This window comes from Myodes glareolus, chromosome 8 (assembly GCF_982192425.1).
Source record: "Myodes glareolus chromosome 8, mMyoGla1.1, whole genome shotgun sequence".
Lineage (NCBI taxonomy): Eukaryota > Metazoa > Chordata > Mammalia > Rodentia > Cricetidae > Myodes > Myodes glareolus.
The window spans coordinates 98,164,209-98,186,323 of record NC_142033.1 but is presented as its reverse complement, the minus strand read 5'-3'; the positions used below and the strand labels follow the sequence as shown (position 1 = coordinate 98,186,323).

At 43.4% G+C, this 22,115-nt stretch overlaps 1 protein-coding gene across 2 annotated transcripts; it reads left to right on the top strand.

Moving 5' to 3' along the window:
- Positions 1-1,901: 1,901 nt before the first annotated feature.
- Cfap36 (cilia and flagella associated protein 36) lies at positions 1,902-21,918 on the top strand. 2 transcript variants are annotated; one of them, XM_048427552.3, is made up of 10 exons: positions 1,902-2,143; positions 3,867-3,931; positions 5,010-5,111; positions 8,863-8,977; positions 13,333-13,420; positions 15,782-15,833; positions 18,310-18,412; positions 21,040-21,089; positions 21,229-21,378; positions 21,753-21,918. In XM_048427552.3, the coding sequence occupies exons 1-10, from the start codon at positions 2,029-2,031 to the stop codon at positions 21,852-21,854; spliced, it is 942 nt and encodes a 313-aa protein (XP_048283509.1). In that variant the 5' UTR covers positions 1,902-2,028; the 3' UTR covers positions 21,855-21,918. The 2 variants fall into 2 exon arrangements, with proteins under 2 accessions (XP_048283509.1, XP_048283508.1); XM_048427551.3 differs by having other exon boundaries at positions 1,905-2,143; positions 20,950-21,089.
- The last annotated feature ends 197 nt before the right edge of the window (positions 21,919-22,115 follow it).

Sequence of the window (22,115 nt, the reverse complement as noted above, 5' to 3'; positions counted from 1 at the left end):
TGCCAGTAGCCACCCTGAGCATCGTGGTGGCATCCACCTTGCTGGAAACAGAACATTTAACCGGGCAAAGCTACAAAATATTGAGGTGCTTTGTGACGCAGAGTGGGGCTGCTAGTTCTTACACGACATGGTCCTCCTGCCAGAAACCGACCACAATCTGTATGTAGGCATACCAGCTATTTTTCTATTGCTGTGACAAAACACTAAGATCAACGCCACGTATAAAAGGGTTTGTCTTACAGCTAGTTTGGGGAGGGTAAGAATTTGCCATGCCAGGGAAGCATGACAGCAAGCAACAGATGTGACACCTGAAGCAGAAACTGAGTGCTTACATCTTGAACTGCAAGCAGAAAACAGAGAGAGCCGACTTGAAATGGCCCTTCAAACTCTCAAAGCCCACCTCTGGTGACATTCTTCCTCCAACAAAAGCCACACTTCCCAACCCTCCTAAACTGTGCCATGAATTGAGGACCAAATATTCAAACATTTGAAATTATGGAGGGCATTCTCATTCATAACACCAGAGTAGGTGGCTCCCAGGAACCCTGGCCATGCTGCTGTTGCCATGAACAAGTTAGGGTATAACCTTCATTACCTGCAGTACTGGGGTCTCAGTGCTTGCTTGAGCAGTATCTGAAGACGAATGGCTTCTCAGTGAATACTGGAACTAGAGTGGCAACCTTATTACCAACTTAGAGCCAGTTGGAATAAAGACCTCTCTCTAACCTCCACAGCTACATGAACAGAGACAGAGCAACAAGAAAAATCCCCACAGATAGGACCTCCTGGTCTACAACTGAATTCTCAGACAGAAGAAAGGGTGAACTGATTAACATACCAATTGTTAACTTGACAGCTGGGTCCTTTCTCCATCAACATCTTTGTGGTTTTTTGGGACTGATCCTCAGTGTCCTCTGGCTGTCTCTAATACCCACGTGGTTCCTCCTGGGTCTTCCTCAAGGAGCTCCTGCCCCCAGCTTGACCTGGTCCTCTGCTGCTGGTGGCCAACCGCACTCAGCTCTGGTTCCCCCACTCTCCCTCTCATGAAGCTGCAGGTTGAATTCTCTGCTCCCTCTTCTCTTCACCACTCTCCGAGGGCTGTGGGGGAACTGAACTAGTCTCACGCTATGTCGAGGGCAGAAATTTCTCATTAGTAGTCCGGAACTGGGCCTATGACCTCAAAGGGGAGAAGGATCTTTCTAAGTTTCAGTAGTCAGGACTTTTGACTGAATTTGATGTCAAGATTTATTATTTGAGACAGGTTAGTTTTAGGTGTCCTGGAACTCACAGAGATCCGCCTGCTTTCGCCTATTAAGAGTATTAAAGGTGTTGGCCGTTATAAGATTTTTTTGTGTGTGATTGGGAGTCCTCTGGCCCTTAAGTAGGAACAGAGTGGGACCTCACCGCTCTTTTTAAAAACTGGTTAAGGCGGCCTATTTAAATGAAGATTAACTTTGACTTTGTCCTTGTCATAAATTTAGCAACTGTTAACTAAGATTAAGGGTTAAAGATCCATTTTTAGAAATACACTAAGCTAGCGGACTGCAGAACCAATCAGTAAACCTCATGGAGCTTGGCTCAGCTTTTTATTTCCAAAACGTCCTCGAGACACTGGCCCATCTGAAAACTCTTAGGGATGGGAGGGAGGAGGTCGTCTGAGGGAGTCACGCCCACCGCGCCACTGGGCGGGGCCACCGTGCCGATTCCAGGCTCTGTAGCCAATGCCTTCCCTTCTGCGCTCAGCCTAGCAACTGCGGGCCAATGAGCGGAGGGCTATCGTTTGCGCCGCACCGATCGCTTCCATCCAATAGGAAACGACCCTGGACCCGCCCCCTCCAGGTTCGGAGGCGGGAACTCAGGCTTCACTTCCGGGCCGCTGCGTGTGTTGTCATAGCGACCATTTTACGTTAACTGGCTTGAGTGTCTAAGCAGGGGGCCTGGCGACTGCGGGCCGCTTCCTGCGGCCGAAAGGCTCGAGCGGGCCGGGGGAGTCTGGCCTAGGCATCCGCGTCGCCCGGTGTGGGCGGGATGGCTGCGGAAGAAGAGGACGAGGTGGAATGGGTGGTGGAGAGCATCGCGGGGTTCCTGCGGGGTCCGGATTGGTCCATCCCCATCTTGGACTTTGTGGAGCAGAAGTGCGAAGGTAAAAACCAGACCCTGAACAAGTCGAATATCACTCGCTGTCACTGCCCGCCGGAGCCTAGGGTTAGTTTTGTTGAAGGACTTGCTTTCGCCTCTTCCCGGGGTGGGATGGGGGTTCCTTTACAGACCTGAAAGAGGGCACCAAGACCTGCCACCCATTCCGGCCTGAGCGCATATCCTGAACACGTTAGACTTTAATACCATGTTCGGCCTGCCTCTTCATCCCGCACGTTCCTAAGTAGACTGTTTGGGTAACCAGCATCTTCCCCAGTTGCTTGGGAGAAGCGTCGTTTTCCCTCGAGTTCCTTTGGACTCTTGGATGTCACAGGGGCTCAGTCTACGAAATGAAAACTATTCACTCTGGCCATTTCATCTGCAAAGAAGGTCATGCGATTCCCCCAGCAGGACCAAAGCAGGTGATGGGGAGAAGACCTTTCTAACAATTGAGGCTTGCAGATGTACAATACATTCAGAGGGATCAGCATCCCCGCATTCTGGTCGCTTCATACCCGAATTCATGTCGTAAAGACAAAGTGAAGTCTGTTCATAGAGAAGGACAGCAAACGACGTGCCACCCAGCCTTTATCGTGGTTATTTACCTTGGCAGTACGCTATTAATCAGTCCGCTGAACTTGTGTGGTAGGTTAGAGGGATTAGACTTGTTTGTAAGGCTCAGTGCGGTAGAGCTGGGGTGAGTACAAGCTGCAGGGAAACGCTGTCAAGGCGATGTTTTTATGCTTTTCCAGGATGAGTTGGCCAGTCGCAATGGGTTCCCAGGCATTCGCAGTATCTGAGTACATCTGGATTCAGCTAACAGAGGGTTCTTAGCCTGAATTGTCTTGCAGGGCTTCTTTTGACCCCGAGATTCCATGGATCTAGTCAAGAAAGATTGCTGTTTGACCACTGAACCTCTTATTTTATTCTGTTAAAATTCAAGCACCAGTTAAGTGTGTTTGCAGCTAACTTTTAAGGAGGTTCAAATAGCAAAGTAATTTACCTGTATCCCTCTGAAGAATTTAAAATACTGTTAGAAGATTGATGAAGCCTGGGAGAAGCCTGACCTCCTTGAGAAGAGACTATTTCATCCATTGATTTCATTTAGCCACTGAGACTAAATGCTGACTGGAAAGAGGGCGGGGCATGACCTCTCTCCACATGTGTCAAGAGCCTGGGCATCTCTCTAGTACCAGATCATGGCACATTTTTACAGAGAAGCTTCCAACCATGCCACAGTGATGTGGTTTCAGAACTGTCTGACTGAAAGAGTTTAAATAGCATTTGTATTGAATGTACGTACAGTGACTCCCAGAACGTGTGCAGAGTGGAGAGAAGTAAGGTCAGGAACGCTAGGGAAAACTGTCAATGTGCTGTTTCCTACTTCAGATTATTTAAATATTAATTTAGATGGCTTTGTGGTATCAACATTTCAATATATATTGAGTTACCTTGGAACAGAAACTGGGGATAGAAACCCTCTATTTGAGACGTTTATAGTCCACCAAGAGAAGACACACCTGTAAGCAGTGCGGCGTAAAGTGACAAGTGCAGGCACATACATGTTAGAGGTGAAGGAGCTGGGGAGGTGGCCTGTGAGCCTGACCCCACAGCCCATGTGGTGGAAAGGAAGAACAGACTCTTGCAAGTCCATTTGTAAGGTTTTTATATTTGTACTTAATTAAATAACTTGGTTTTTTTTACACTGTTCTATTCTCTTATAAATTTAGTTTTTGATGATGAAGAAGAAAGCAAATTGACCTATACAGAAATTCATCAAGAGTACAAAGAGCTAGTGAGTATTTTTCCCACTGATTTTGTTCTGTTTTGTTTGAGACGGGGGTGGGGGGGTTTCACTATGCAGCCTTGGGTGGCCTGGAACTCACTATGTAAACCCTTCTGGCCTTGATCTCGCAGAGATTTATGTGTCTCTGCCTCCTTAGCGCTGGGACTAAGGTGTGAGCCCCAATGGCTGGCTTTTTTCGCTGATTTTTAAGAGGCATTTTATAACTCTTAATCTTTTTAAATTAAAAAAGTGCTTTTAAAATTAAAGTTAAAATTGTTTCTAAAAAGATTTATTTAGTTTATATGTATGGGTGTTTCGCCTGCATGCATGTACATCATATATGTGTCTGTACCCACAGAGGTCAAGGGGGGGCACTGGGTTCCTTGTAACTGGAGTTATGGATGACTGTGAACCCCCATGCGGGTGCTGGGAATGGAAACTGGTCTGGACAGCAGCAGCTGCTCCTAGCTGCCAACCCCCCTGCAGCCTCCCTGCAGCTCTTCAGTCTCACAGTTCTTCCTGCTCCGGCCGCGTTATCAGTGTTCTCGGGGCTCATAATTTCCAGTGATTTTGCATTTTCCTGTCTTAGACTCTAAGTGATGATTTATTGTAGCGATGGGATCTTTCATTTGTAAACTGATTCCTATTTAGTCGATGCCTCTAGGCAAGGTTTGTGCTTCCCTTAAAGTTGTCGTAGGAATTTTTTTTTTACATTTTATTTTTTTATTGTTTTTATTGAGCTATACTTTTTTTTTTTTTTTTTTTTTTTTTACTTTTCTCTCCTTTCCCCTTTCACGCTTCCCCTTACTCCGCATGCTCCAAGTATTTTAAAGAAGGCAGTGGGTAGAGGAGTTGCACTATCTTCACTGTCAGAAGCTCAGCCTACCTCCAGTAGAGGAGGTTAAACTCCATGTGATTCCTGACAAGAAAACCCCACTTTTGCTGTTAGTTTACTGATGAAAGACATTGTTACTTCCATGTCTTATATAATAGTGTTTATGTTAATTACAAAGAGCATTCTAGACAGACAGAATGCCATTTAGACTTTTCTTATGTAAATGATAAGAGTTAAACCTTTCCCTTTTAGGTTGAAAAGCTGTTAGAAAGTTACCTGAAAGAAATTGGAATCAATGAAGATCAGTTTCAAGAAGCATGCACCTCCCCTCTGGCAAAGACACGCACATCACAGGTATTAACTTTTGTCTTACCCTGGTCTTGTTTTTCCAGGGCTTTTGTAAGTTTAGTGTGTTTGATTGTGGGGTGTAAGAGTTGTGATATTAGGGCCTGGAGAGATGACTCAGGTTAAGAGCACTGGCTGCTCTTCCAGAGGTCCTGAGTTCAACTCCCAGCAACCACATGGTGGCTCACAACCACCCGTAATGAGATCTGGTGCCCTCTTCTGGCCTGCAGGCAGAACACTGTATATATAATAAATAAATCTTTTTTTAAAAAAGAGTTGTGATATTAGACACTGTGTGTGGTGAAAACATTCACCGGATGTGTTCTTTTTAAATCACCTTAAGTAATGTGCACTGATGGAACTAGAAATAAACATCCTGTTCTCAGAGTTGTTAAGATGGCAGAATTTATCTGGTTTTGGTTTCATTTCTATAGGATGCTGATAATTTTGTAGTTGCCTTTTCTTTTTTTTTTCTATTTGTAGCAAATGCAGTTTCTAGTTTTTGGGACTTCTTATGAAACTATTTTTGTTTCTGTGTTTGAGTGTTTTACCTACATGTATGTATGTATGTATACTGTGTACATGCCTGGTACCCATGAAGGTCAGAAGAGGGCTTGGATCCCCCTGGAAGTGGAGTTAGGACTAGCTGTGAGCTGCCATGTGGATGCTGAGAATGAACCTGGGTCCTCTGCAGGAGCTGCTGAACCATCTCTGTAACCTTCATGGAACTGGTTTTATTGTCTTAGTTCTGCAGCACTGGGCTGAGTGGCTAATAGGTATATATAGTAATGCTTACTGAGAGTTCTTGTGAATTAATATGCTTTTAAAAGATGTTTTTATTTTATTTATTTTGAGACAGGGACTTGCTGTGTAACCTGGCCAGCCTCAAACTCATTATGTAGCTTGGGTTGGTCTTGAACTTACAAGCTTCCTGTTTTGCCCTACCAGGCTCTGAGATTACAAGGGTGAACCACCTTGCTCAATTCCGTAATTGATGTTTTAGACATATTCTTGGTGTTACTCACTTTACCTTCTTGGCACCATTTAGCCTCCACCTATAGATGAGGAGACGAAAGCAGAGAAAGAGCACACAGCTGCTCCCAAGTCTGCAGCTCCGTCAGTAGGAGAGCAAGCTTTCCAGCGCAGGCAGTCTCCCTGGAAGCCCTTGCTCGAGGCTCAGGACGGGGCTATCCCTCTTCCTCAGATGGTGATCTTAAGAGCTCACTTTGGCCTCTTGTAAATACTCATATTTGGTTACAAACTGGCCATGAGGATGGCCTGTTATGCTGCTGTTGGTTCTGGTTTTGTGTCCTGCCACAGTTCTTCAGTACGTTGTCATACGTACTGGTCATCTGCCCAGGCCCCTCACAAGCTCGTGTGCCCCTGGCTTTCTTCCTACCATTCCTAACTCTAGAGTGTAACAGTCCTCTCATCGCCACTCCACTGCCCCTCTCTGAGCCCAAAGGAATCATCCTTCAGCCAGGATTGAAGGATTTCAGGACCCAAAATTTGCACATCTGTATAAAAGCAGTAGTATTTCCTTTGCAGGATTTTAGTGAAGTGTGTGATAATGTATAGCAAACATTTAGTATGTTGCCTGTTGTGTGTTAAGTGGTCTCGGAGTAAATTGAAGCAGTTCCTAATTAGTTGAAGCTGTTTTGGTGTTCAGACTGCAGTGTGTTGACTGGCCAGTGTCCTGGGTTTCTCAGTCACCAGCTGCTGAATGGCGCAGTGACCCGGCGCTGGGCTGTCAGTGTTCCTGGAAGCCATTATTGACTGCTTTGCTGCGATCCCATCTTCACATGTGAAAATCTGCACCCAGTAAGAAGCTTAGTGGTAGTTTTTGTTTCCACTGGTTTGGTATTGATTTTCTAGAGTAGCTGCTGCTTTCGTTGAATTGCACTGCTAAGGGAGGCTTGCAGAAGGCCTTTGCCTTGTTTTGTCGTCATTAGGCCTGGCATGCTGATGTATTAAAGAGTGGCAACAGTACATCAGGTGAGATGTGATAATAGTAAACACACGCACACGGAACAGAAAAACAGCTCCCCTATAAAAAGAGCATCTGGGTGCTAAGTGTGGTTTTTATGTATCTTTTTCCCTTGAGGTAAGGGGTCTTGAGTAACCTAGGTTGGTTTCAAACCCACCGTGTAGCCCAGGCTGGCCTTGAACTCCTTTTTGTCCTGACTGCACTTCCCAGGAGTTGAGATACAGGCATTTACCAACATTCCTCGTTTAGCTGTTCTGGGTCCTGTGGAGGTCCAGAAGAGGGCTCATATTCCCTGGAGCTGGAGTTACAGACAGCTGGGAGCCACTCACTTCATGTGAGCGATGGGAAGCAGGCCTAGTTCCTCTGTGAGAGGAACTGTTCTTAACTGCTGAGCTATCTCTCCAGGACCCAGAGATCCCTGGTCACCCAGACAGAATTAAGGGAGTACTGTACCTTTTTCTTTATAGCACACTCTTTGTAGATGTCACCCAGAACTGCTCTTGCCTTTCCTTTTAATGCTGCACCTCTAAAAGGTGAGCTAGTTGGTGGGGGAAGGGCTCATTTCTTCCTAGTGGAATTCTTGGGTGAAGGCTCTGGCCATGGTGTTCTGTGTGAGGAGATTGTCTTTGCCTTCTAGTAAACAGCACCCTCTGTGTTGTCTCTGCATGGCTTTGTGTGGCCAGCCTTTACACTGCTCTCAGGTAGAGTTGAAAAGTAAATTTTGGTAAAAATAAGACCTGAGTGTTTCCTTTGGGTTTCCATGCATTTCAAATCTTATTCTGCTTATTAATTAGAGACTGGTTTTTTTCTTGGCTAAATGTAACATTACTAGTAGTTAAGGAAATAGTTATGTGTGTGCTCTTAATGGTAGATAACTTTGTTATTATTAAAGATTTATTTTTATTTTATGCATAAGGATGTTTTGCCTGTATTTATGTCTGTGTACCACGTGTGTGCCTGGTGCCCTCAGAGGCCAGAAGAGGGTGTCAGATCCCCTAAGGCTGGAGTTTGATGGTTGTGAGCCACCTTGTGGGTGCTGGGAATTGAGCGTGGATCCTCTGCAAGGACTGCCCTTGAGCCGCTGCTCCAGCCCCACTGTAGTCTTCCTTCATTACCTGTAATACTCCATTTTCTTGTCATTTAGTTTAGCTTGGTACAATTTTTTTCTTCTAAGACAGGATTTTTCTGTGTCAGCCTGACTGTCTTAGAACTCACTCTCTGGACGTGACTGGCCTTGAACTCGGAGATCCTCCTGCCTCTGCCTCCTGAGGTGTGCGCCACTTCCGCCTGGTGTAACTTGATAGTTTCTTTAAGGGATAATTTTACAGTTCTGGAATAGCTATTAAACCCCAAATAAATTTCAGGAGATAGGATGTAAACCAAATAGATATTATGTGGGTTGAAAAACAAACCTAGATATCTAAGTGATAACTTAGAAAAATAAACCAGACTACTGTGTTGTTTCCCATTTTGATTTGGGAAAGGAGGCAGCCCGGCTGACCCCTGGAGGCCTGGGGGTTGAGTGAGTGAGTCTGAGAACCCTATTTTAAAATCTTGGCAGGTTTCCAACACCTGGGAGGCCAAGGCAGGAGAGTTAGGAGTTGGAGGCCAACTGGGGCTAAGTCATGAGAGTTCACTTGAGTCACCTAGCCATGATACTGATGCAGCGTCCCTGAATTAATGTGCTGCTTTTCAGTGCAAATGATGATAGGAGTGTGGGGCAAATAGTTTCAAACCTGAGCCTTCGTTTAACCTGCAGACTTCCTCCCACAGGCCATTTTGCAGCCCGTGTTGGCAGCAGAGGACTTCACTATCTTTAAAGCAATGATGGTCCAGAAGAACATTGAGATGCAGCTTCAAGCCATCCGGATAATCCAGGAGAGGAATGGTAAAGTGTTGAAGTTAGAATTTGAGTACTAACTGGAGGACTGGAGGCTTTTGGGGGCTTGATTGTTTTTTTTTTTTAAGTCGTCTTAAACATTATTTCCTTGTGTGCATTTATTTCACATTTGTAAGTCTTTGGCTAATGTAAAAGATTTAAGGATGTACATTTCCTAATTTGGCATGTGACATTTCAATGAAAGAAGATAGGAATTTAATGATGCTTTAGTTTTTTTGAGGCTTGCCTTTCTGTCAGGCCATTGTGTTAATTAAGTTTAGTGTTTTGAGTGACTGTGGTTGAGAACAGGGGACTCCTTTGTCCTCTGACTTTTTTTTTTTTTTCCGAGACAGGGTTTCTCTATGTAACAGTTCTGACTGTCCTGGAACTAGCTCTGTAGACCAGGCTGGCCTCAAACTCACAGAGATCTGCCTGCCTCTGTCTCCTGATTACTGGGATTAAAGGTGTTCATCACCTCTGTCTGGCCCTGCTTGTTACTCTTGCCTGGCTTGTCGCTCTTAAGACCTTAGTCGGAAATGGTTCTCAGGCTCCAGGACGCACTGGAGTCAACTGGCAGGCTCCAGTTTGTGCCCCAGTGGTTCTGGGATGGGACCTGATCCTCTCTGTTTTCAATAGGTTCCCAGCTGTTGCTGGGGCTGCTGGTCCTGGGCCACAGGGTCCGGCACTTGACTAGTTTGGTAGCAGACTTACCCTTTGGTTGTTTTGTGACTGATGGGAGCTGTTTGCCCTCAAGGGTGTAGAATGTGCAATAAATCGGGCTTGTTTTTATTTTGAGAGGAGGAGCATATATGCCAGGGTACACATTTGGTGATCAGAGGACAGCTTTCAGGAGTGGATCCTAGGAACCAAACATGGGCCATCAGAATGGGCAGCAAGCAACTTTACTAACTGAGCCCTCGCACCAGCCCAACAAGTAGCACTTCTTTTATGAGACAAATATCAGAATGTTGTAGATCTTGTACTGACTGTGAGTTGAGCCTTCCTCTTCAGACAGCCACTAGCGTAACTGTGCTCTGAAGTTAGGCTGCTTTTCCCAGTGGGTCACAGCGTTGTCGTCTGTGGGTAAGACAGAACAGCACCTCGAGCCTGAAGTGGGAGGTACAGCTGAGTTCCTGTGAAGTAGATAAAATTGAAAGAGTCTCTTTTTTGCTGTTCTGCTGTGCTTTGTTCTGGAAAGTCTTCTCCTTGATATTCCTGAAGCTAGCTTTAATGTGGCCTGGGGATAATTGCTTTATATTTGTAAAACTTGTTTTGAGAGGACAAGATTTGTTAAAATAGTGAATTTGACCAGTGGACTCTAGTTTTTCACATTGGCATTTAAGGAAACTCGATGTTTATAAAAAGGGAACAATTATTTCTGCTGCTATACATAAGCTGTCTGCTCCAGATTGCCAGTAATAGAGCCCAGTGAAAATGGCATGTACCGTTAGATGTCATAGTCTCTCTTGTCAGTCAGGGCTGCTGCTGCTGAGATGAAACACGGGAGGAGAGGGCTTCCACTTCTGTGTCATACTCCATCACTGAAGAAGTCAGGATGGGAACTCAAGCAGGCCAGAAACCTGGAGGCAGGAGCTGATGCAGAGGCCATGGAGAGTGCTGCTTACTGACTTGTTCATCATGACTTGTTCAGCCTGCTTTCTAGAACCCAGGACCACCAGCCCAGGGGTGGCACCAGCCACAATGGGCTGGGCTCTCCCCCATCAATCACTAATTAAGAAAATGTCCTACAGCCAAACCTTATGGAAGCATTGTCTCAACCAAGATTCCTTTCTTTCAGAGAATTCTAGCTTGTGTCAAGTTGATCTAAAACTATCTAGCACAATATCCCTGATCAAGATGTCCAGAGGGAGCCGGGCGGTAGTGGCGCACGCTTTAATCCCAGTACTTGGGATGCAGAGGTAGGCAGATCTCTGTGAGTTTGAGGCCAACCTGGTCTATAAAGTGAGTTCCAGGACAGGCTCCAAAGCTACACAGAGAAATCCTGCCTCAAAAAAACAAAAACAAAACAAGATAAATTTGGGGCTGGAGAGATGGCTCAGAGATTAAGAGCACTGGGTGCTCTTGCAGAGGTCCCGCGTTCAATTCCCAGCAACTACAAGGTGGCTCACGAGCCATCTATAATGAGATCTGGTGCCCTGTTCTGACCCGCAGGCATATATGCAGGCAGAACACTGTATATATAACAAATAAATCTTAAAGAAGAAAAAAAAGAAGTCCAGAGGGGGAAAAGCCCAGAATTGGTTGCTCTAGTGGTTCAGTGATGTCTTCAAGGCCTCTGACACTTGGCATTTTTCTATTCTGACATTCCCAGCCTCTTTCTTTCTGCTTCCGATGCAGACTCAGTGTTTCATGAGGAAAGGAATGTTTCATTTTGTGTGATTTTCTTTTTGTTAGCAAGATATCATTTTGTGCAAGCCCTCCAAGAGCCCACCACTCAGGCCCCATTGCACAGGATAGGGGACCCTTGTCTTTCCTAAACTGTCTGGAAGGGGACGAAACCATTTTGATAGCTGACCTTAGTGACGGCTGTCGGAGGAGGGACGAAGTGGAATAGTGACTGCGGCCAGTCACAGTAGAGGTGGTTCGCCTGTGCGTGCAGTGCAGCTTTCAGTGCTCTTTATCCCGGGGCCAGTAGTACATCTCCTCCTCCCTCTCCAGCCTAAGGGCAGTCAGGGTTTCCTGCCCAGTGGGAAGTTCAAGGTCCTCCCCCCTCCCTCCAGGTCTAGGAAGGTTAGCATCCAAACAGACCAGGATCCCAAAAAACCAGTACATGCAGAGGAAACAAGTCCCAGTGCCATTGTCAATGGCTTCTCAGTCAGCCCCCATGTCAGCCACATTCAGAGAATCCGGCCACATTCAGAGAATCCGGTTTGATCACGTGCTCGTTCAGTCCCAGGGTTTTTCTGTATAGCCCTGGCTGTGCTGGAACTTGGTCTGTAGACCAGACTGGTCTTGAACTTAGAAATCCGCCTGTTTCTGCCTCCTGAGTGCCACCACTGCCTGGTGAATTTTATTTCCTCTAAGAAAAATGCAAAGATTCTTGTTTGTGTCTGGTCAAATAATTTGGAGAATATGTATTTTGACAATTTGAAAGAATTTTCTGGTTTTGTGTTGTTCCTGCCTTCAATCCTCCTTAAAGAAGTTGCTAGGAGAATGATTTGGGAGCTCTTGACTGAGCAAAATTCCACTACAGATGCTGTGTTTACGGTGTGACTTTCCCATGGGTGAGGTGCGCGTGCATCTTCCTGCTCTTTCTTTACAAATGACTGCAATTAACTCAACAGAATGTTTAGCCCAAAATGCATGTGAACATCAAGGGAATTGGAATATTAAAACGACTTTAGAGCTAACCCAGAATCCCACTGTGCACATTTGCAGGAAGAAATGGAAGGTAAATGATGGTGCCCCCTGCCAGTGCTGTAGAACACAGACGTGAGCAGAGCACTCACTGCCAACCTCGAGGCAGAAGTAAACTAAACCAACACTTAAAATTAGTTCCTGTGAATTTGTGTTGGAGAGGGGCATGAGGGGCAGAAATTAGCACAATTGTGATTTAAAGCTATTGGCAATATCTGCACAAATGCTTCACAAGTTCAGTACGTGCTATCACTGCACATAGTGAGCAGGGCCCTCTCAGTAACGCTGCAGTTCAAATGGAGACATTTAACAAAACACTGCTCTGTTTTGTGAACGTTCCCACTTAAGGTTCACTGTTAAAAGCATTTCATTAACCTGGGTAAGTGATATCAGTAGTAAATACTGTGTGATAATGGAAGACCATAACATCTAATATTTTTATTGCCATACAGTTTTTTTCAAGTTTTGTTTTAATTTTTTACTTGTGTGAAAGACATATATATATATGAATGACACGCATGACATAATGTGCAGTGGGTGTCAAAGACAACTTGTAAAGTTCCCTTACCACTAAGTGGATCCCAGGACTCAAACTTGGGTCGTCAGGCCTGGTGCAAGGGCCTGCACAGCCATGGTTCCATTGCTCTAGCTATTATTTATTTATTTATTTATTTAAATTATTTTGTGCCGAGGCTCATGCATGCTAGTTACGGGCTCTGCCACTGGCCTGCAGATTGGCCCCAGTCACTGCTATTTCAGATAGTCAACTCAAGTTATTACTGTGAAATATTTCTGACTAAAATTGTGACTGGTGTGGGACTTAGTTCCTAAGAACTAAGAGAAAGTTAAACAGAAGATAATTAAGAAGATATGACTTGGAAAGAATTTGAAGTCATAAGTTGTAAACTGCTTTGTCCTTTATGCACCGGAATAGTGAGAAGTATTTTCAGTTGACGGTCTTCTGTGTGCTGTTTGGTTTTGAACAGGTGTGTTACCCGACTGCTTAACTGATGGTGCCGATGTAGTCAGTGATCTTGAACAGGAAGAGATGAAAATCCTGAGGGAGGTCCTCAGGTGAGCTGCTTCAACTGCTTCTGAGTGAACTGCTAATAGTGTTGTATATGATCTGAACGGATGTAAGCTTTTCCCTAGGAAATATGACCAACTAGCAAGACCAATGAAATGATTGTTTAGTTTTTAGTTATGTAAACATAGCTTGAGAGTCCCGTATTCAAATGTTTAAGACCCAAGTGTTTCAGATTTTGGAATACTTGCACAGATCACAGATAGGTTGAGCATTCCTAATCAAAAAACCTGAAATCCAAACCTTCCTAATCTAAAGCCTTTTGACTGTCCTGTCGATGTGTTAAAGCCTTTGATTTCAGAGCATTCTAGATTTTCATGTGAGATGTCTAATTTGTATTATATCTAACTGTAGAAAAATATTTTTGTATCATATATTCTGGACCAATCCAATTGAGAGGATTTCTCTACCCTCACCCGACATGTCCTTTCTCATGGGATTAAGGAACTAGCCACCAACGGAAAAAAAGCTGTAGTAGACTTGGCGGATTAATAGGGAAAGGTAGAGTGTGACCTGGGCCGAGCAGAGTTCTTCCTGTCTGCTGTGTCTCAATATTAGAGGCCATTCATGCTGGTGCTGCAAAGTTGGAGGCTGGGCATCTGTACCCACCTGCCCCAGCTACCCAGCTACCCTCTGTTAATATCAGGAGTATATTCTCAATCACTTCTTCCCATCTCAACCAGATGCTTGGCATGGAATATGTAACCCTTTAACCAAAAACGGTTAGTGAGCACTATTTTTCCTTGAAGACCTTGCTCCTGGTTACTGTGGGAGCTCTGGAGGGAGGAATCATAGTAGCACATAATTTTTGAGTCTATGAGGATGTCTGTAGTCACTTTAGAAAGATGGACATAGTGGGAAACTGACAGGAATGCCAAGGCTTAATGCTTAATTTAATTTAGGGGATGTGATTCGTTGTGGGGACGAAAGCGAAGTGTGTGGTGGACATAGTCCTTTACTGCCAGATGCTGCCCTGTGGCGGGGGCAGTTGGGAGCTTGAGTTTCCGGGTGTGCAGAGGGAAGGGTATTTGTCTCTAGGACTGGTTGCATTGACTGAGGCTGCCCTGGACCTGTCTGAGTTGTGTCCTGCAGCCTCTCTTCTTCCCTTGCTGTGGCTGCTTCCAGACTCTTACTAGGGTTGTTAGGGTTCCTCCCACTAGGGCTGATGTAGCATAAACCGTTTTGGTTGGGTTAATACTTTTAGATTTTTAGTTGGTAAAGCTTAGCTATGGACATGGGAGATAGTTGGCTTCAGCTGTTTCCTAGTCAGAGTGGCTCTGAACTGTTTAAAGAAACTGAGAGGTGGTAGGACAGGTTGATCAGGACAGCGCAGATGCCACTGGACAGGCCAGAATAAGGGGACTCAGCCCCTCAAACTCACAGAGATCCACCTGCCTCTGCCTCCTGAGTGCTGGGATTAAAGGCATGTGCTGGGCTGGATGTAGCATTTCTAAGAGAATCAAAGTTTGTATTTTTGTTTTTGAAATAATTGTCTGTAGTTCAGGCTAGCTTCAGACTCAATATATAGCTGAGGATGACCTTAAATTCCCGAACCTCTGGCCTCTTTCTTCCAAGTACTGGATTTATAGACATGTGCCTACTACTCCTGGCCAGAATGAGTCTTTCCTAATGGAGTTTGCATGAAAATATGAGTTTAGGCTAGGCAGTGGAGGTGCATGCCTATAATCCTAGCACTCGGGAGGCAGAGGCAGGTGGATCTCTGAGAGTTCAAAGCCAGCCTGGTCTACAGAGAGAGTTCAAGGATAGACAGGACTGTTGAACAGAGAAACCCTGTCTTGAAAAACAAAAACAAAACAAACAAAAGGAAAAAAAAATATGGGTTAAGGTCTCTTATCTGTGTGCTAATTAAAAAACAAAGAGGTTTAGAATTTCACATCTGTTGGTGGTCGTTCAGGTAGGTTTCATTACATAGCCAATATAGTCTCTTCCTAGCTCTGCTCTGCTGTGTCACAAGTGATTATAGAGCAGGTGTGTAGATGACTGTTCTCCATCTCTGAGAGATACCTCTTTCATCCTATAGTGATGATGTCAGGTCACGTCGTCCACACTATAGTGATGGTGCCGTCACCTCATCCACACTATAGTGATGGTGCCGGCAGGTTACCATGCTCCATATTTGTTCTTTGAAGATGGGGAAATTTACTCTTTAACTGGGTGGTCCCGCACACCTTTAATCTGAGCACTTGGGAGGCAGAGGCAGGCTGTTCTCTGTGAGTTCAAGGCCAGCCTGGTCTACAAAGTGAGTTCCAGGGCAGGCAAGGCTATATAGTGAGACCCTGTCTCAAAAAATAAAACAAAACAGATTTACTTTTAACTTTCTTATGTTTCAGAAAATCAAAAGAAGAATATGACCAGGAGGAAGAAAGGAAACGAAAAAAGCAGGTGCTTGGAGATGCAGCAGAAGTCTGTTTCACTGGCATTGCCTCTTTCTTACTAAGTTTACCCTTGGCTTTTGCTGTTAGCATTTAAGTTTCTACAGAACTCCTCAGAGTAGCCATATTTTCTTGTCAAGTCAAAATATTTATATTTTTTTAAAAGATGGAAACTACCTTTTCCTTCTGGTTGATGCAGGTACTGGTGTGTATGTGTGCTAGCATGTGTGTAAGCACATGTGCATGTATGGAGGGGCAAGATTGGTGTTAGGTGGTCCCTCAATTTCTCCACATTCTATTGAGGCAGGGTCTCTCGCTGAACTCAGATTCTGTTGCTGTGGCTAGTCTGGCTTAGGCAGCTTGCTTAGGGAATGCCATCTCCATTTTTATATGCAGGGATTAAAGGCTAGCTGCTTCCCCGGCAGAGCCCCACATTCTGTCCCTAGCACCCATATGTGGCTCTCTGCTGTCCATGGCTCCAGTTCCAGGGGGTTTGGCATCCTCTTCTGGTACCAGGCATGCACACAGTATACATAAATACGTCAGGCAAAATACTTATACACATAAAATCAAAATGAATCCTTAAAAAATGACAAAAAAAACCCCAAAAACCCAAAACCAGACACGCTTCTGTGACTAAGAACAGCACTCATCAGTGGGTGGGTTTTAACAGCCTGTCCATTTCACAGGGCAATAGGAAGTTCCCCTGCAGTAGGACCTCTCCAGCTGTGGGATTTTGAGGGTTTTTTTTTTTTTTTTTTTTTTTTTGTACCACGTATGAAATCCCAGTGCAGTGGGCCTCAGATCCAATCAAAAGCAGTTGTTTTTACTCACAGTGGCCATGCCTATTTCACCAGCATGCTTATCCTGTCTGCCAGGTCAGTACTGCAGCTTGCAGAGTTCACAGCTGGGTAAGAAGCTTGATTTTTTATTTTTACTTTTTGAGACAGGGACTTCCTGTGTAGCCCTGCTTGGCACAGAACTTGTTATGTAGACCACGCTGGCCTCAAACCCATAGAGATCTGCTGCCCCTCCTTCCCAAATGCTGGGATTAAAGGTGTGCACATACTTTCTTACTAGAGTATACTTTATAAATTCTTAGAAAGTAGTTATTGGTGCTAGGGATGTAGCTCAGTGACAGTGCCTATGCTTACTATATGTCATAGGTTAATCCCTAGCCTTTCCCCTATACCCAAATTCAGAATTCTGTCAGTTTAAATTTGCTCACTTTATATCATTAGTCCAGCAACCTATCTTTTAAATTTCATGGTCAAGGCTCAGAGCATCACATCAAAAATGATAATATCACTGATATACTGTTCTAGGGAACTCTTTATAAAGTCTTTATTATTGTTCTGTTGCTGTAAGGAGACACCATGAACAAGGCAACTTATAAAAGAGCATTTAACTGGGGCATGGTTTACAATTTCAGAGGGCGAGTCCATAACCATCATGGAGAACATGACAGCAGGCAGGCAGATTGGCACAGTACTGGAGCAGTAGCTCAGTTTATATTTTATCCACAGGCAGCAGGCAGAAGCCTCAAAGCATACCTCCAGAGACACTCCTCTTCCAACAAGGCCACGCCTAATTCTTCCCAAAGAGTCCAACTGGGAACCAAGCATTCAGACAGGAGACTCTGGGGCCATTCTCATTCAAACCACCACAAAGTTCCTCTGATTGTTCAGAGTCTTCCTCATTCATCCATGGTCATGCTACCGAATAAATAATCATTTAGTTTTCAGAATTCAAAGAAAAGAGAAAAATTTTACTTTCCTTGTTTTCTTGACCCCTCTATTGTGTTGAAACATTAACCATGGCTTTCACCACAATTCTTTCCACATCCTTAGTCCTGCTCCTTTGTTATCATTCCTACTGCAGTATTTGAAACAGAATATTAGTTGCCTCAAAAAGTAGGAGGTATAGGAGCTGGAGAGATGGTTTAGCAGTTAAGAGTATGCTGCTCTTCCAGAGGACCCGGGTTCAGTTCCCAGCACCCACACAGTGGCTCACAGCATCTTATCTCCAGTTCCAGGGAATTATGATGCCCTCTTCCAATCTGTGGGCACTAGACATGCATGCAGTATACATACATGCAGGTGAAATACACACCAAAATACGTCTAAAAAAGTTAAAAAGAAAGTAGGAGCTAGCTGGGCTTGATGGCGTACACCTTTAATCCCAGTCTTCGAGAGGCAGAGGCCAGGCCGGTCTACAGAGTGAGTTCCAGGACAGTCAGGGCTTTTTACACAGAAAAACTCTGTCCTGAAAAACAAAACAAAACAAACAAACAAACCAAAAACAAAACAAAAAAGAAGAAAAAGTAGAAGCTATAAAGTGTTACATGTTTAAAATCCTGGGGAAAGTTGTTCAGTATCTAGCTCAGTGCATAGTAATGTCTTAAATAACATCTTTGGATCACTTAACTATTGATTGGTCAACATTAATTTTTTTCCCTTTTAAAATTGTGTTATGGAATCCTGAAGTCATCAGAGGCTAAAATGGAAGACCCGCCAGTGTATACTCCTGAAGCTGCAAAAATGAGTAATTCCCAAGGGGATGGGGAACATTTTGTACAGCCACCTTCAGGTAAGCTTGAGAGAACCGCTGCTCCATAGCACGCTGCACCTGAGACCTGGGACACACAAGTGCTTTGTAAGTGGAGTTTGTTTGCAGCTAGGAAATCCCCAGCATGCCACTTTAACATTTCTCAGTGAAGCTTGGAATCCAGAGAGTGACAGTTCTCTTTGAGGGAGCCACCAGCCTTTGTACAATTTCAATAGCATATAATCACGTTTGTATTGTGACCTGGAAACTCAACTTGGAGGGTTAAAACTGAAAATTACTTTTAAAAATTACATTAAGGTAAAAGTAGAAAATAAGACAGTTTTTGTAAGTGTTTAGTTATTAATTATGTCCTTAAAGGAAATGCTAGCAGATGAACTTGTTCAGTATGTATCATATCCACTTTGAATATTTTCTTATACTGTATAAAAGTAACTGCAACAGAAATTGAATCATGATCATGATTTTAGTTTTTCACAGGTTTCTATGGTTTTAAATCTTTTCTTAATTGAAAAGATAAAAAATGTGAGATAGACATTGTATTCCTTTTTTTCCCAAATAATAAATTCAAGAAAGTGACTTCACAAGTGTTCTGAGCTCCTAAGTAGTGAAATGTGCCTTCTGACTCTTTTTAAGTAGTCTGTACTGGCTGGCCTTAAACTTAAGAGATCCACCTGCCTCAGCCTGCTGAGTGCTGGGGTTACAAGCAGAGGCCTTCAATCTGGCTTTTCGAATTATGGTTTTTCCATTTGTCAAAGTTCCCCTTTATTCTTGTTTGCTCACTGGTTTTGAAGGAACAGGCTAACACTGGTCAGGAGTGTAGGACAGAAACAGGGCTATAAAGTTCCCTTCTGCACTTCTATTATGTCTGATCTTTTTTCTTTCCTGTGAGTTCTATATATAGGCCAGACAATAGTGAGATCCTATATCTAAATAAATAAAAAGAGCAAAACCCAAAATTTCATCACAGACCACATAAAAGTTTACATGTCAATAGCAAAACAACTGGCAGATAACTTCTACATGTTCTTTAATTTTTCAGGACTTTGTAAAATTGGTATATCTGACTTTTGGGATCACTTCATATAAAGTGATGGGACCCTACCTAGTAAGAAGTCCTAATTTTAAAAGAATCAGGGTGTTTGATTTGTATTGTTTGCCCTTTTATTCCTGTCTTCTCGGTTCCTACAAAAACAATAGCATCTCTTCTGTGATGGAGTTGCCGGATATGAGTTTGTTTCATTAGGCTTTCTAATCCTTTCTTCTCCAGTTCTGTGGCTGTTTGAGTAGCCAAGACTGCTTCTAGTAAAATAATCTCCACTGTGACCTGAATATTAGCAGCTACTTGTTTAAACTCATTAGGTTCTGTGGCCTCCGTCTAGCCCGTTTGGGAAGTGCTGCTCTAACTTGTCTTTTCATGGAAGCCTGCAAAGGATTTCTTCTGGTCTCTCTGGCAGTGCGGCCAGCTTGTTCTCTCTGTACCTCAGCCGTGATCCTTGCCAAGTTTCTTTTCTGCCTATACACACCTGGCAGGATTATTAATCCTTTGAGATATGTACCATGCTCCTTTTACTTCTGTCATTTTAATGTAAGTCTTTATATGTCTGTTTTCTTTCATAGCCCACGTAATTACAAATGTTTTTATCTTTTAATTTTTGATGTGTATATGTGACATATATATATATGTGTGCACATATGTGAATACTCACACGGATGAGGCATGTAGAGGTCAGAGGTTGAGGTCAAGTGTCTTCCTCTGTTGCTCTCCACTTTATTGTTTGAGATAGGGTCTCTTCGTTGAACCTAGAACTCAATGGACTAACCAGCAAGCCTCTGAATTCCATTTGTCTCTAGGCTTGATGTCCTCTGCCAAGCTCAGCTTTTTAAATGAGTGCGGGGTATCCAAACTAAAATTCTCATTTTCTCATAGCTGGTTTCCCACCGAACCATCTCCTAAGCCCCACCCTCTCAAAGATGATTTACTTGTGTGCGTATGTACGTGTATACATGAGACTGAGAGATCCGTGTCCCACTATGTACTCTGTGCATGTGGTCAAGAACAAGTTGTATGAGTTGGTTCTGTCCTTCATGCAGGTCCGAAGATCAAACTCATATGTCATCATACTGGTAGCTAAACTTAATTTTCTAAGTCATTTTACTAGGCTTAAAAAAAAAAAGAAACCAAACCCCTGCTTTTCTTATAGAAAGTAGACTACAAAAGCAAGTAGAATATTATACCTATGGCAGTTATTGAATGCTTATATTACATGTGCTTTGAAGTTTTTCCTTGCTGTAGGAATGGTTACATTTTCTTATTAATGCATTAGTAGTTCCTTTCAGTATGTAACAGAAAACAAGTCATTGCTGTTGACAACTAATGTTGTAAGACAGAAAAATCAGTGTCATTAAGTGTACAGTCACTTAGAAGCATACTTGGAAACCAAAGATGTTATTGTGAGGTACTTGTGTGCTGTTTGAATTAGGAAGTATCAATGTTTTCCATAATTGTGTGGTCTTTTAAGTTATAATATCCCATAACTGGTCTCACTGTTTACTACCAGAAGTTAAAGTGCATTTTGCTAGTCAGTCAGTGCAACCCTTGGCAAGAAAGATGGAGCTGCTGCCTGAAACTTCTTCCCTCCCACAAAAAGGTCTGAAGATTCCTGGTTTAGAACATTCGAGCATGGAAGGACCAATAGCAGTAAGTAAAAGCTAACTTACTGTGAGCAAGACAAGAGTCATACACTTCATTAGGATCTTGCAACTTAATATTGACCCAGTAGATGTCCAAGTGTTGTGTGGACTTGAATATTGACAGTTCCTTCTCTTATCTGAACCAGAATCTGTCAGCACTTGGAACAGAAGAGTTACGGCAGCGAGAACACTATCTCAAGCAGAAAAGAGATAAGCTAATGTCCATGAGAAAGGATATGAGGGCAAAACAGATCCAGAATACTGAGCAAAAAGGAAAGCCTACCAGGGAGGTGGAGGTATGGCTAGTTTAATGTGTCAACTATGCAAAACAGGGGAAGAGATTTGGTTTGTGTAAGAAAGTCTTCAGTGAATTTTGCTGCTTGATCCACTCAAATGAACCATCTGCTAGTACAACTGCTAAGTCTTCTCTCGGGAGAGTTTAGCTGGGAATTCTGTGAGGCAGAAATAATCATTTCATTATACAGCTTTGTTGACTTCCCATGCTGAGTTCCTTAGGGTTGGTGGTCTGTTTTACCTTTGCCATTTGAGAAACTTGGTTGTTGACTTTTAAGTTTTACTAAAAATGCCCTTACTTTTTGTTCTTTGAAGCATGTTGAGAATTTTAGACATATAAAGCTAATTTTTAATTTTTGTTTTTTCTTTTTTAAAGGAAATGACAGAGAAGCCAGAAATGACAGCAGAGGAGAAACAAACATTAATAAAGAGGCGACTACTTGCAGAGAAACTTAAAGAAGAAGTTATTAATAAGTAATACGAAGAGTTAGCAAAACAGTCCAAATTTTCTTAAAAATAAATTATTTAATCCTTAAACAAGACTTAGTTTCAAGCAAATACCTGCTTTCTAAATGCAACTATAAGCTCACTATTATTATTTTAAACAGGTAAAGGGCAAGAGGGAAGGCAGTTTAACAGAAATTTCTGCATAAGGCCAGGTATGGTGTTGCGGGCCTATAATCCTAGCACCCAGGATGCGGGAGCAAGCAGGAGGATCAGGAGTTCAAGGTCATCCTCA

Bases quoted from the DNA above. Each gene is read 5' to 3' on its own strand.
- Cfap36 (XM_048427551.3), top strand. From the start codon at position 2,029: ATGGCTGCGGAAGAAGAGGACGAGGTGGAATGGGTGGTGGAGAGCATC. The intron at 2,144-3,866 runs GTAAAAACCAGA...TTATAAATTTAG, and splicing joins TGTGGAGCAGAAGTGCGAAG to TTTTTGATGATGAAGAAGAA. The intron at 18,413-20,949 runs GTAAGCTTGAGA...GTTTACTACCAG, and splicing joins TTTTGTACAGCCACCTTCAG to AAGTTAAAGTGCATTTTGCT.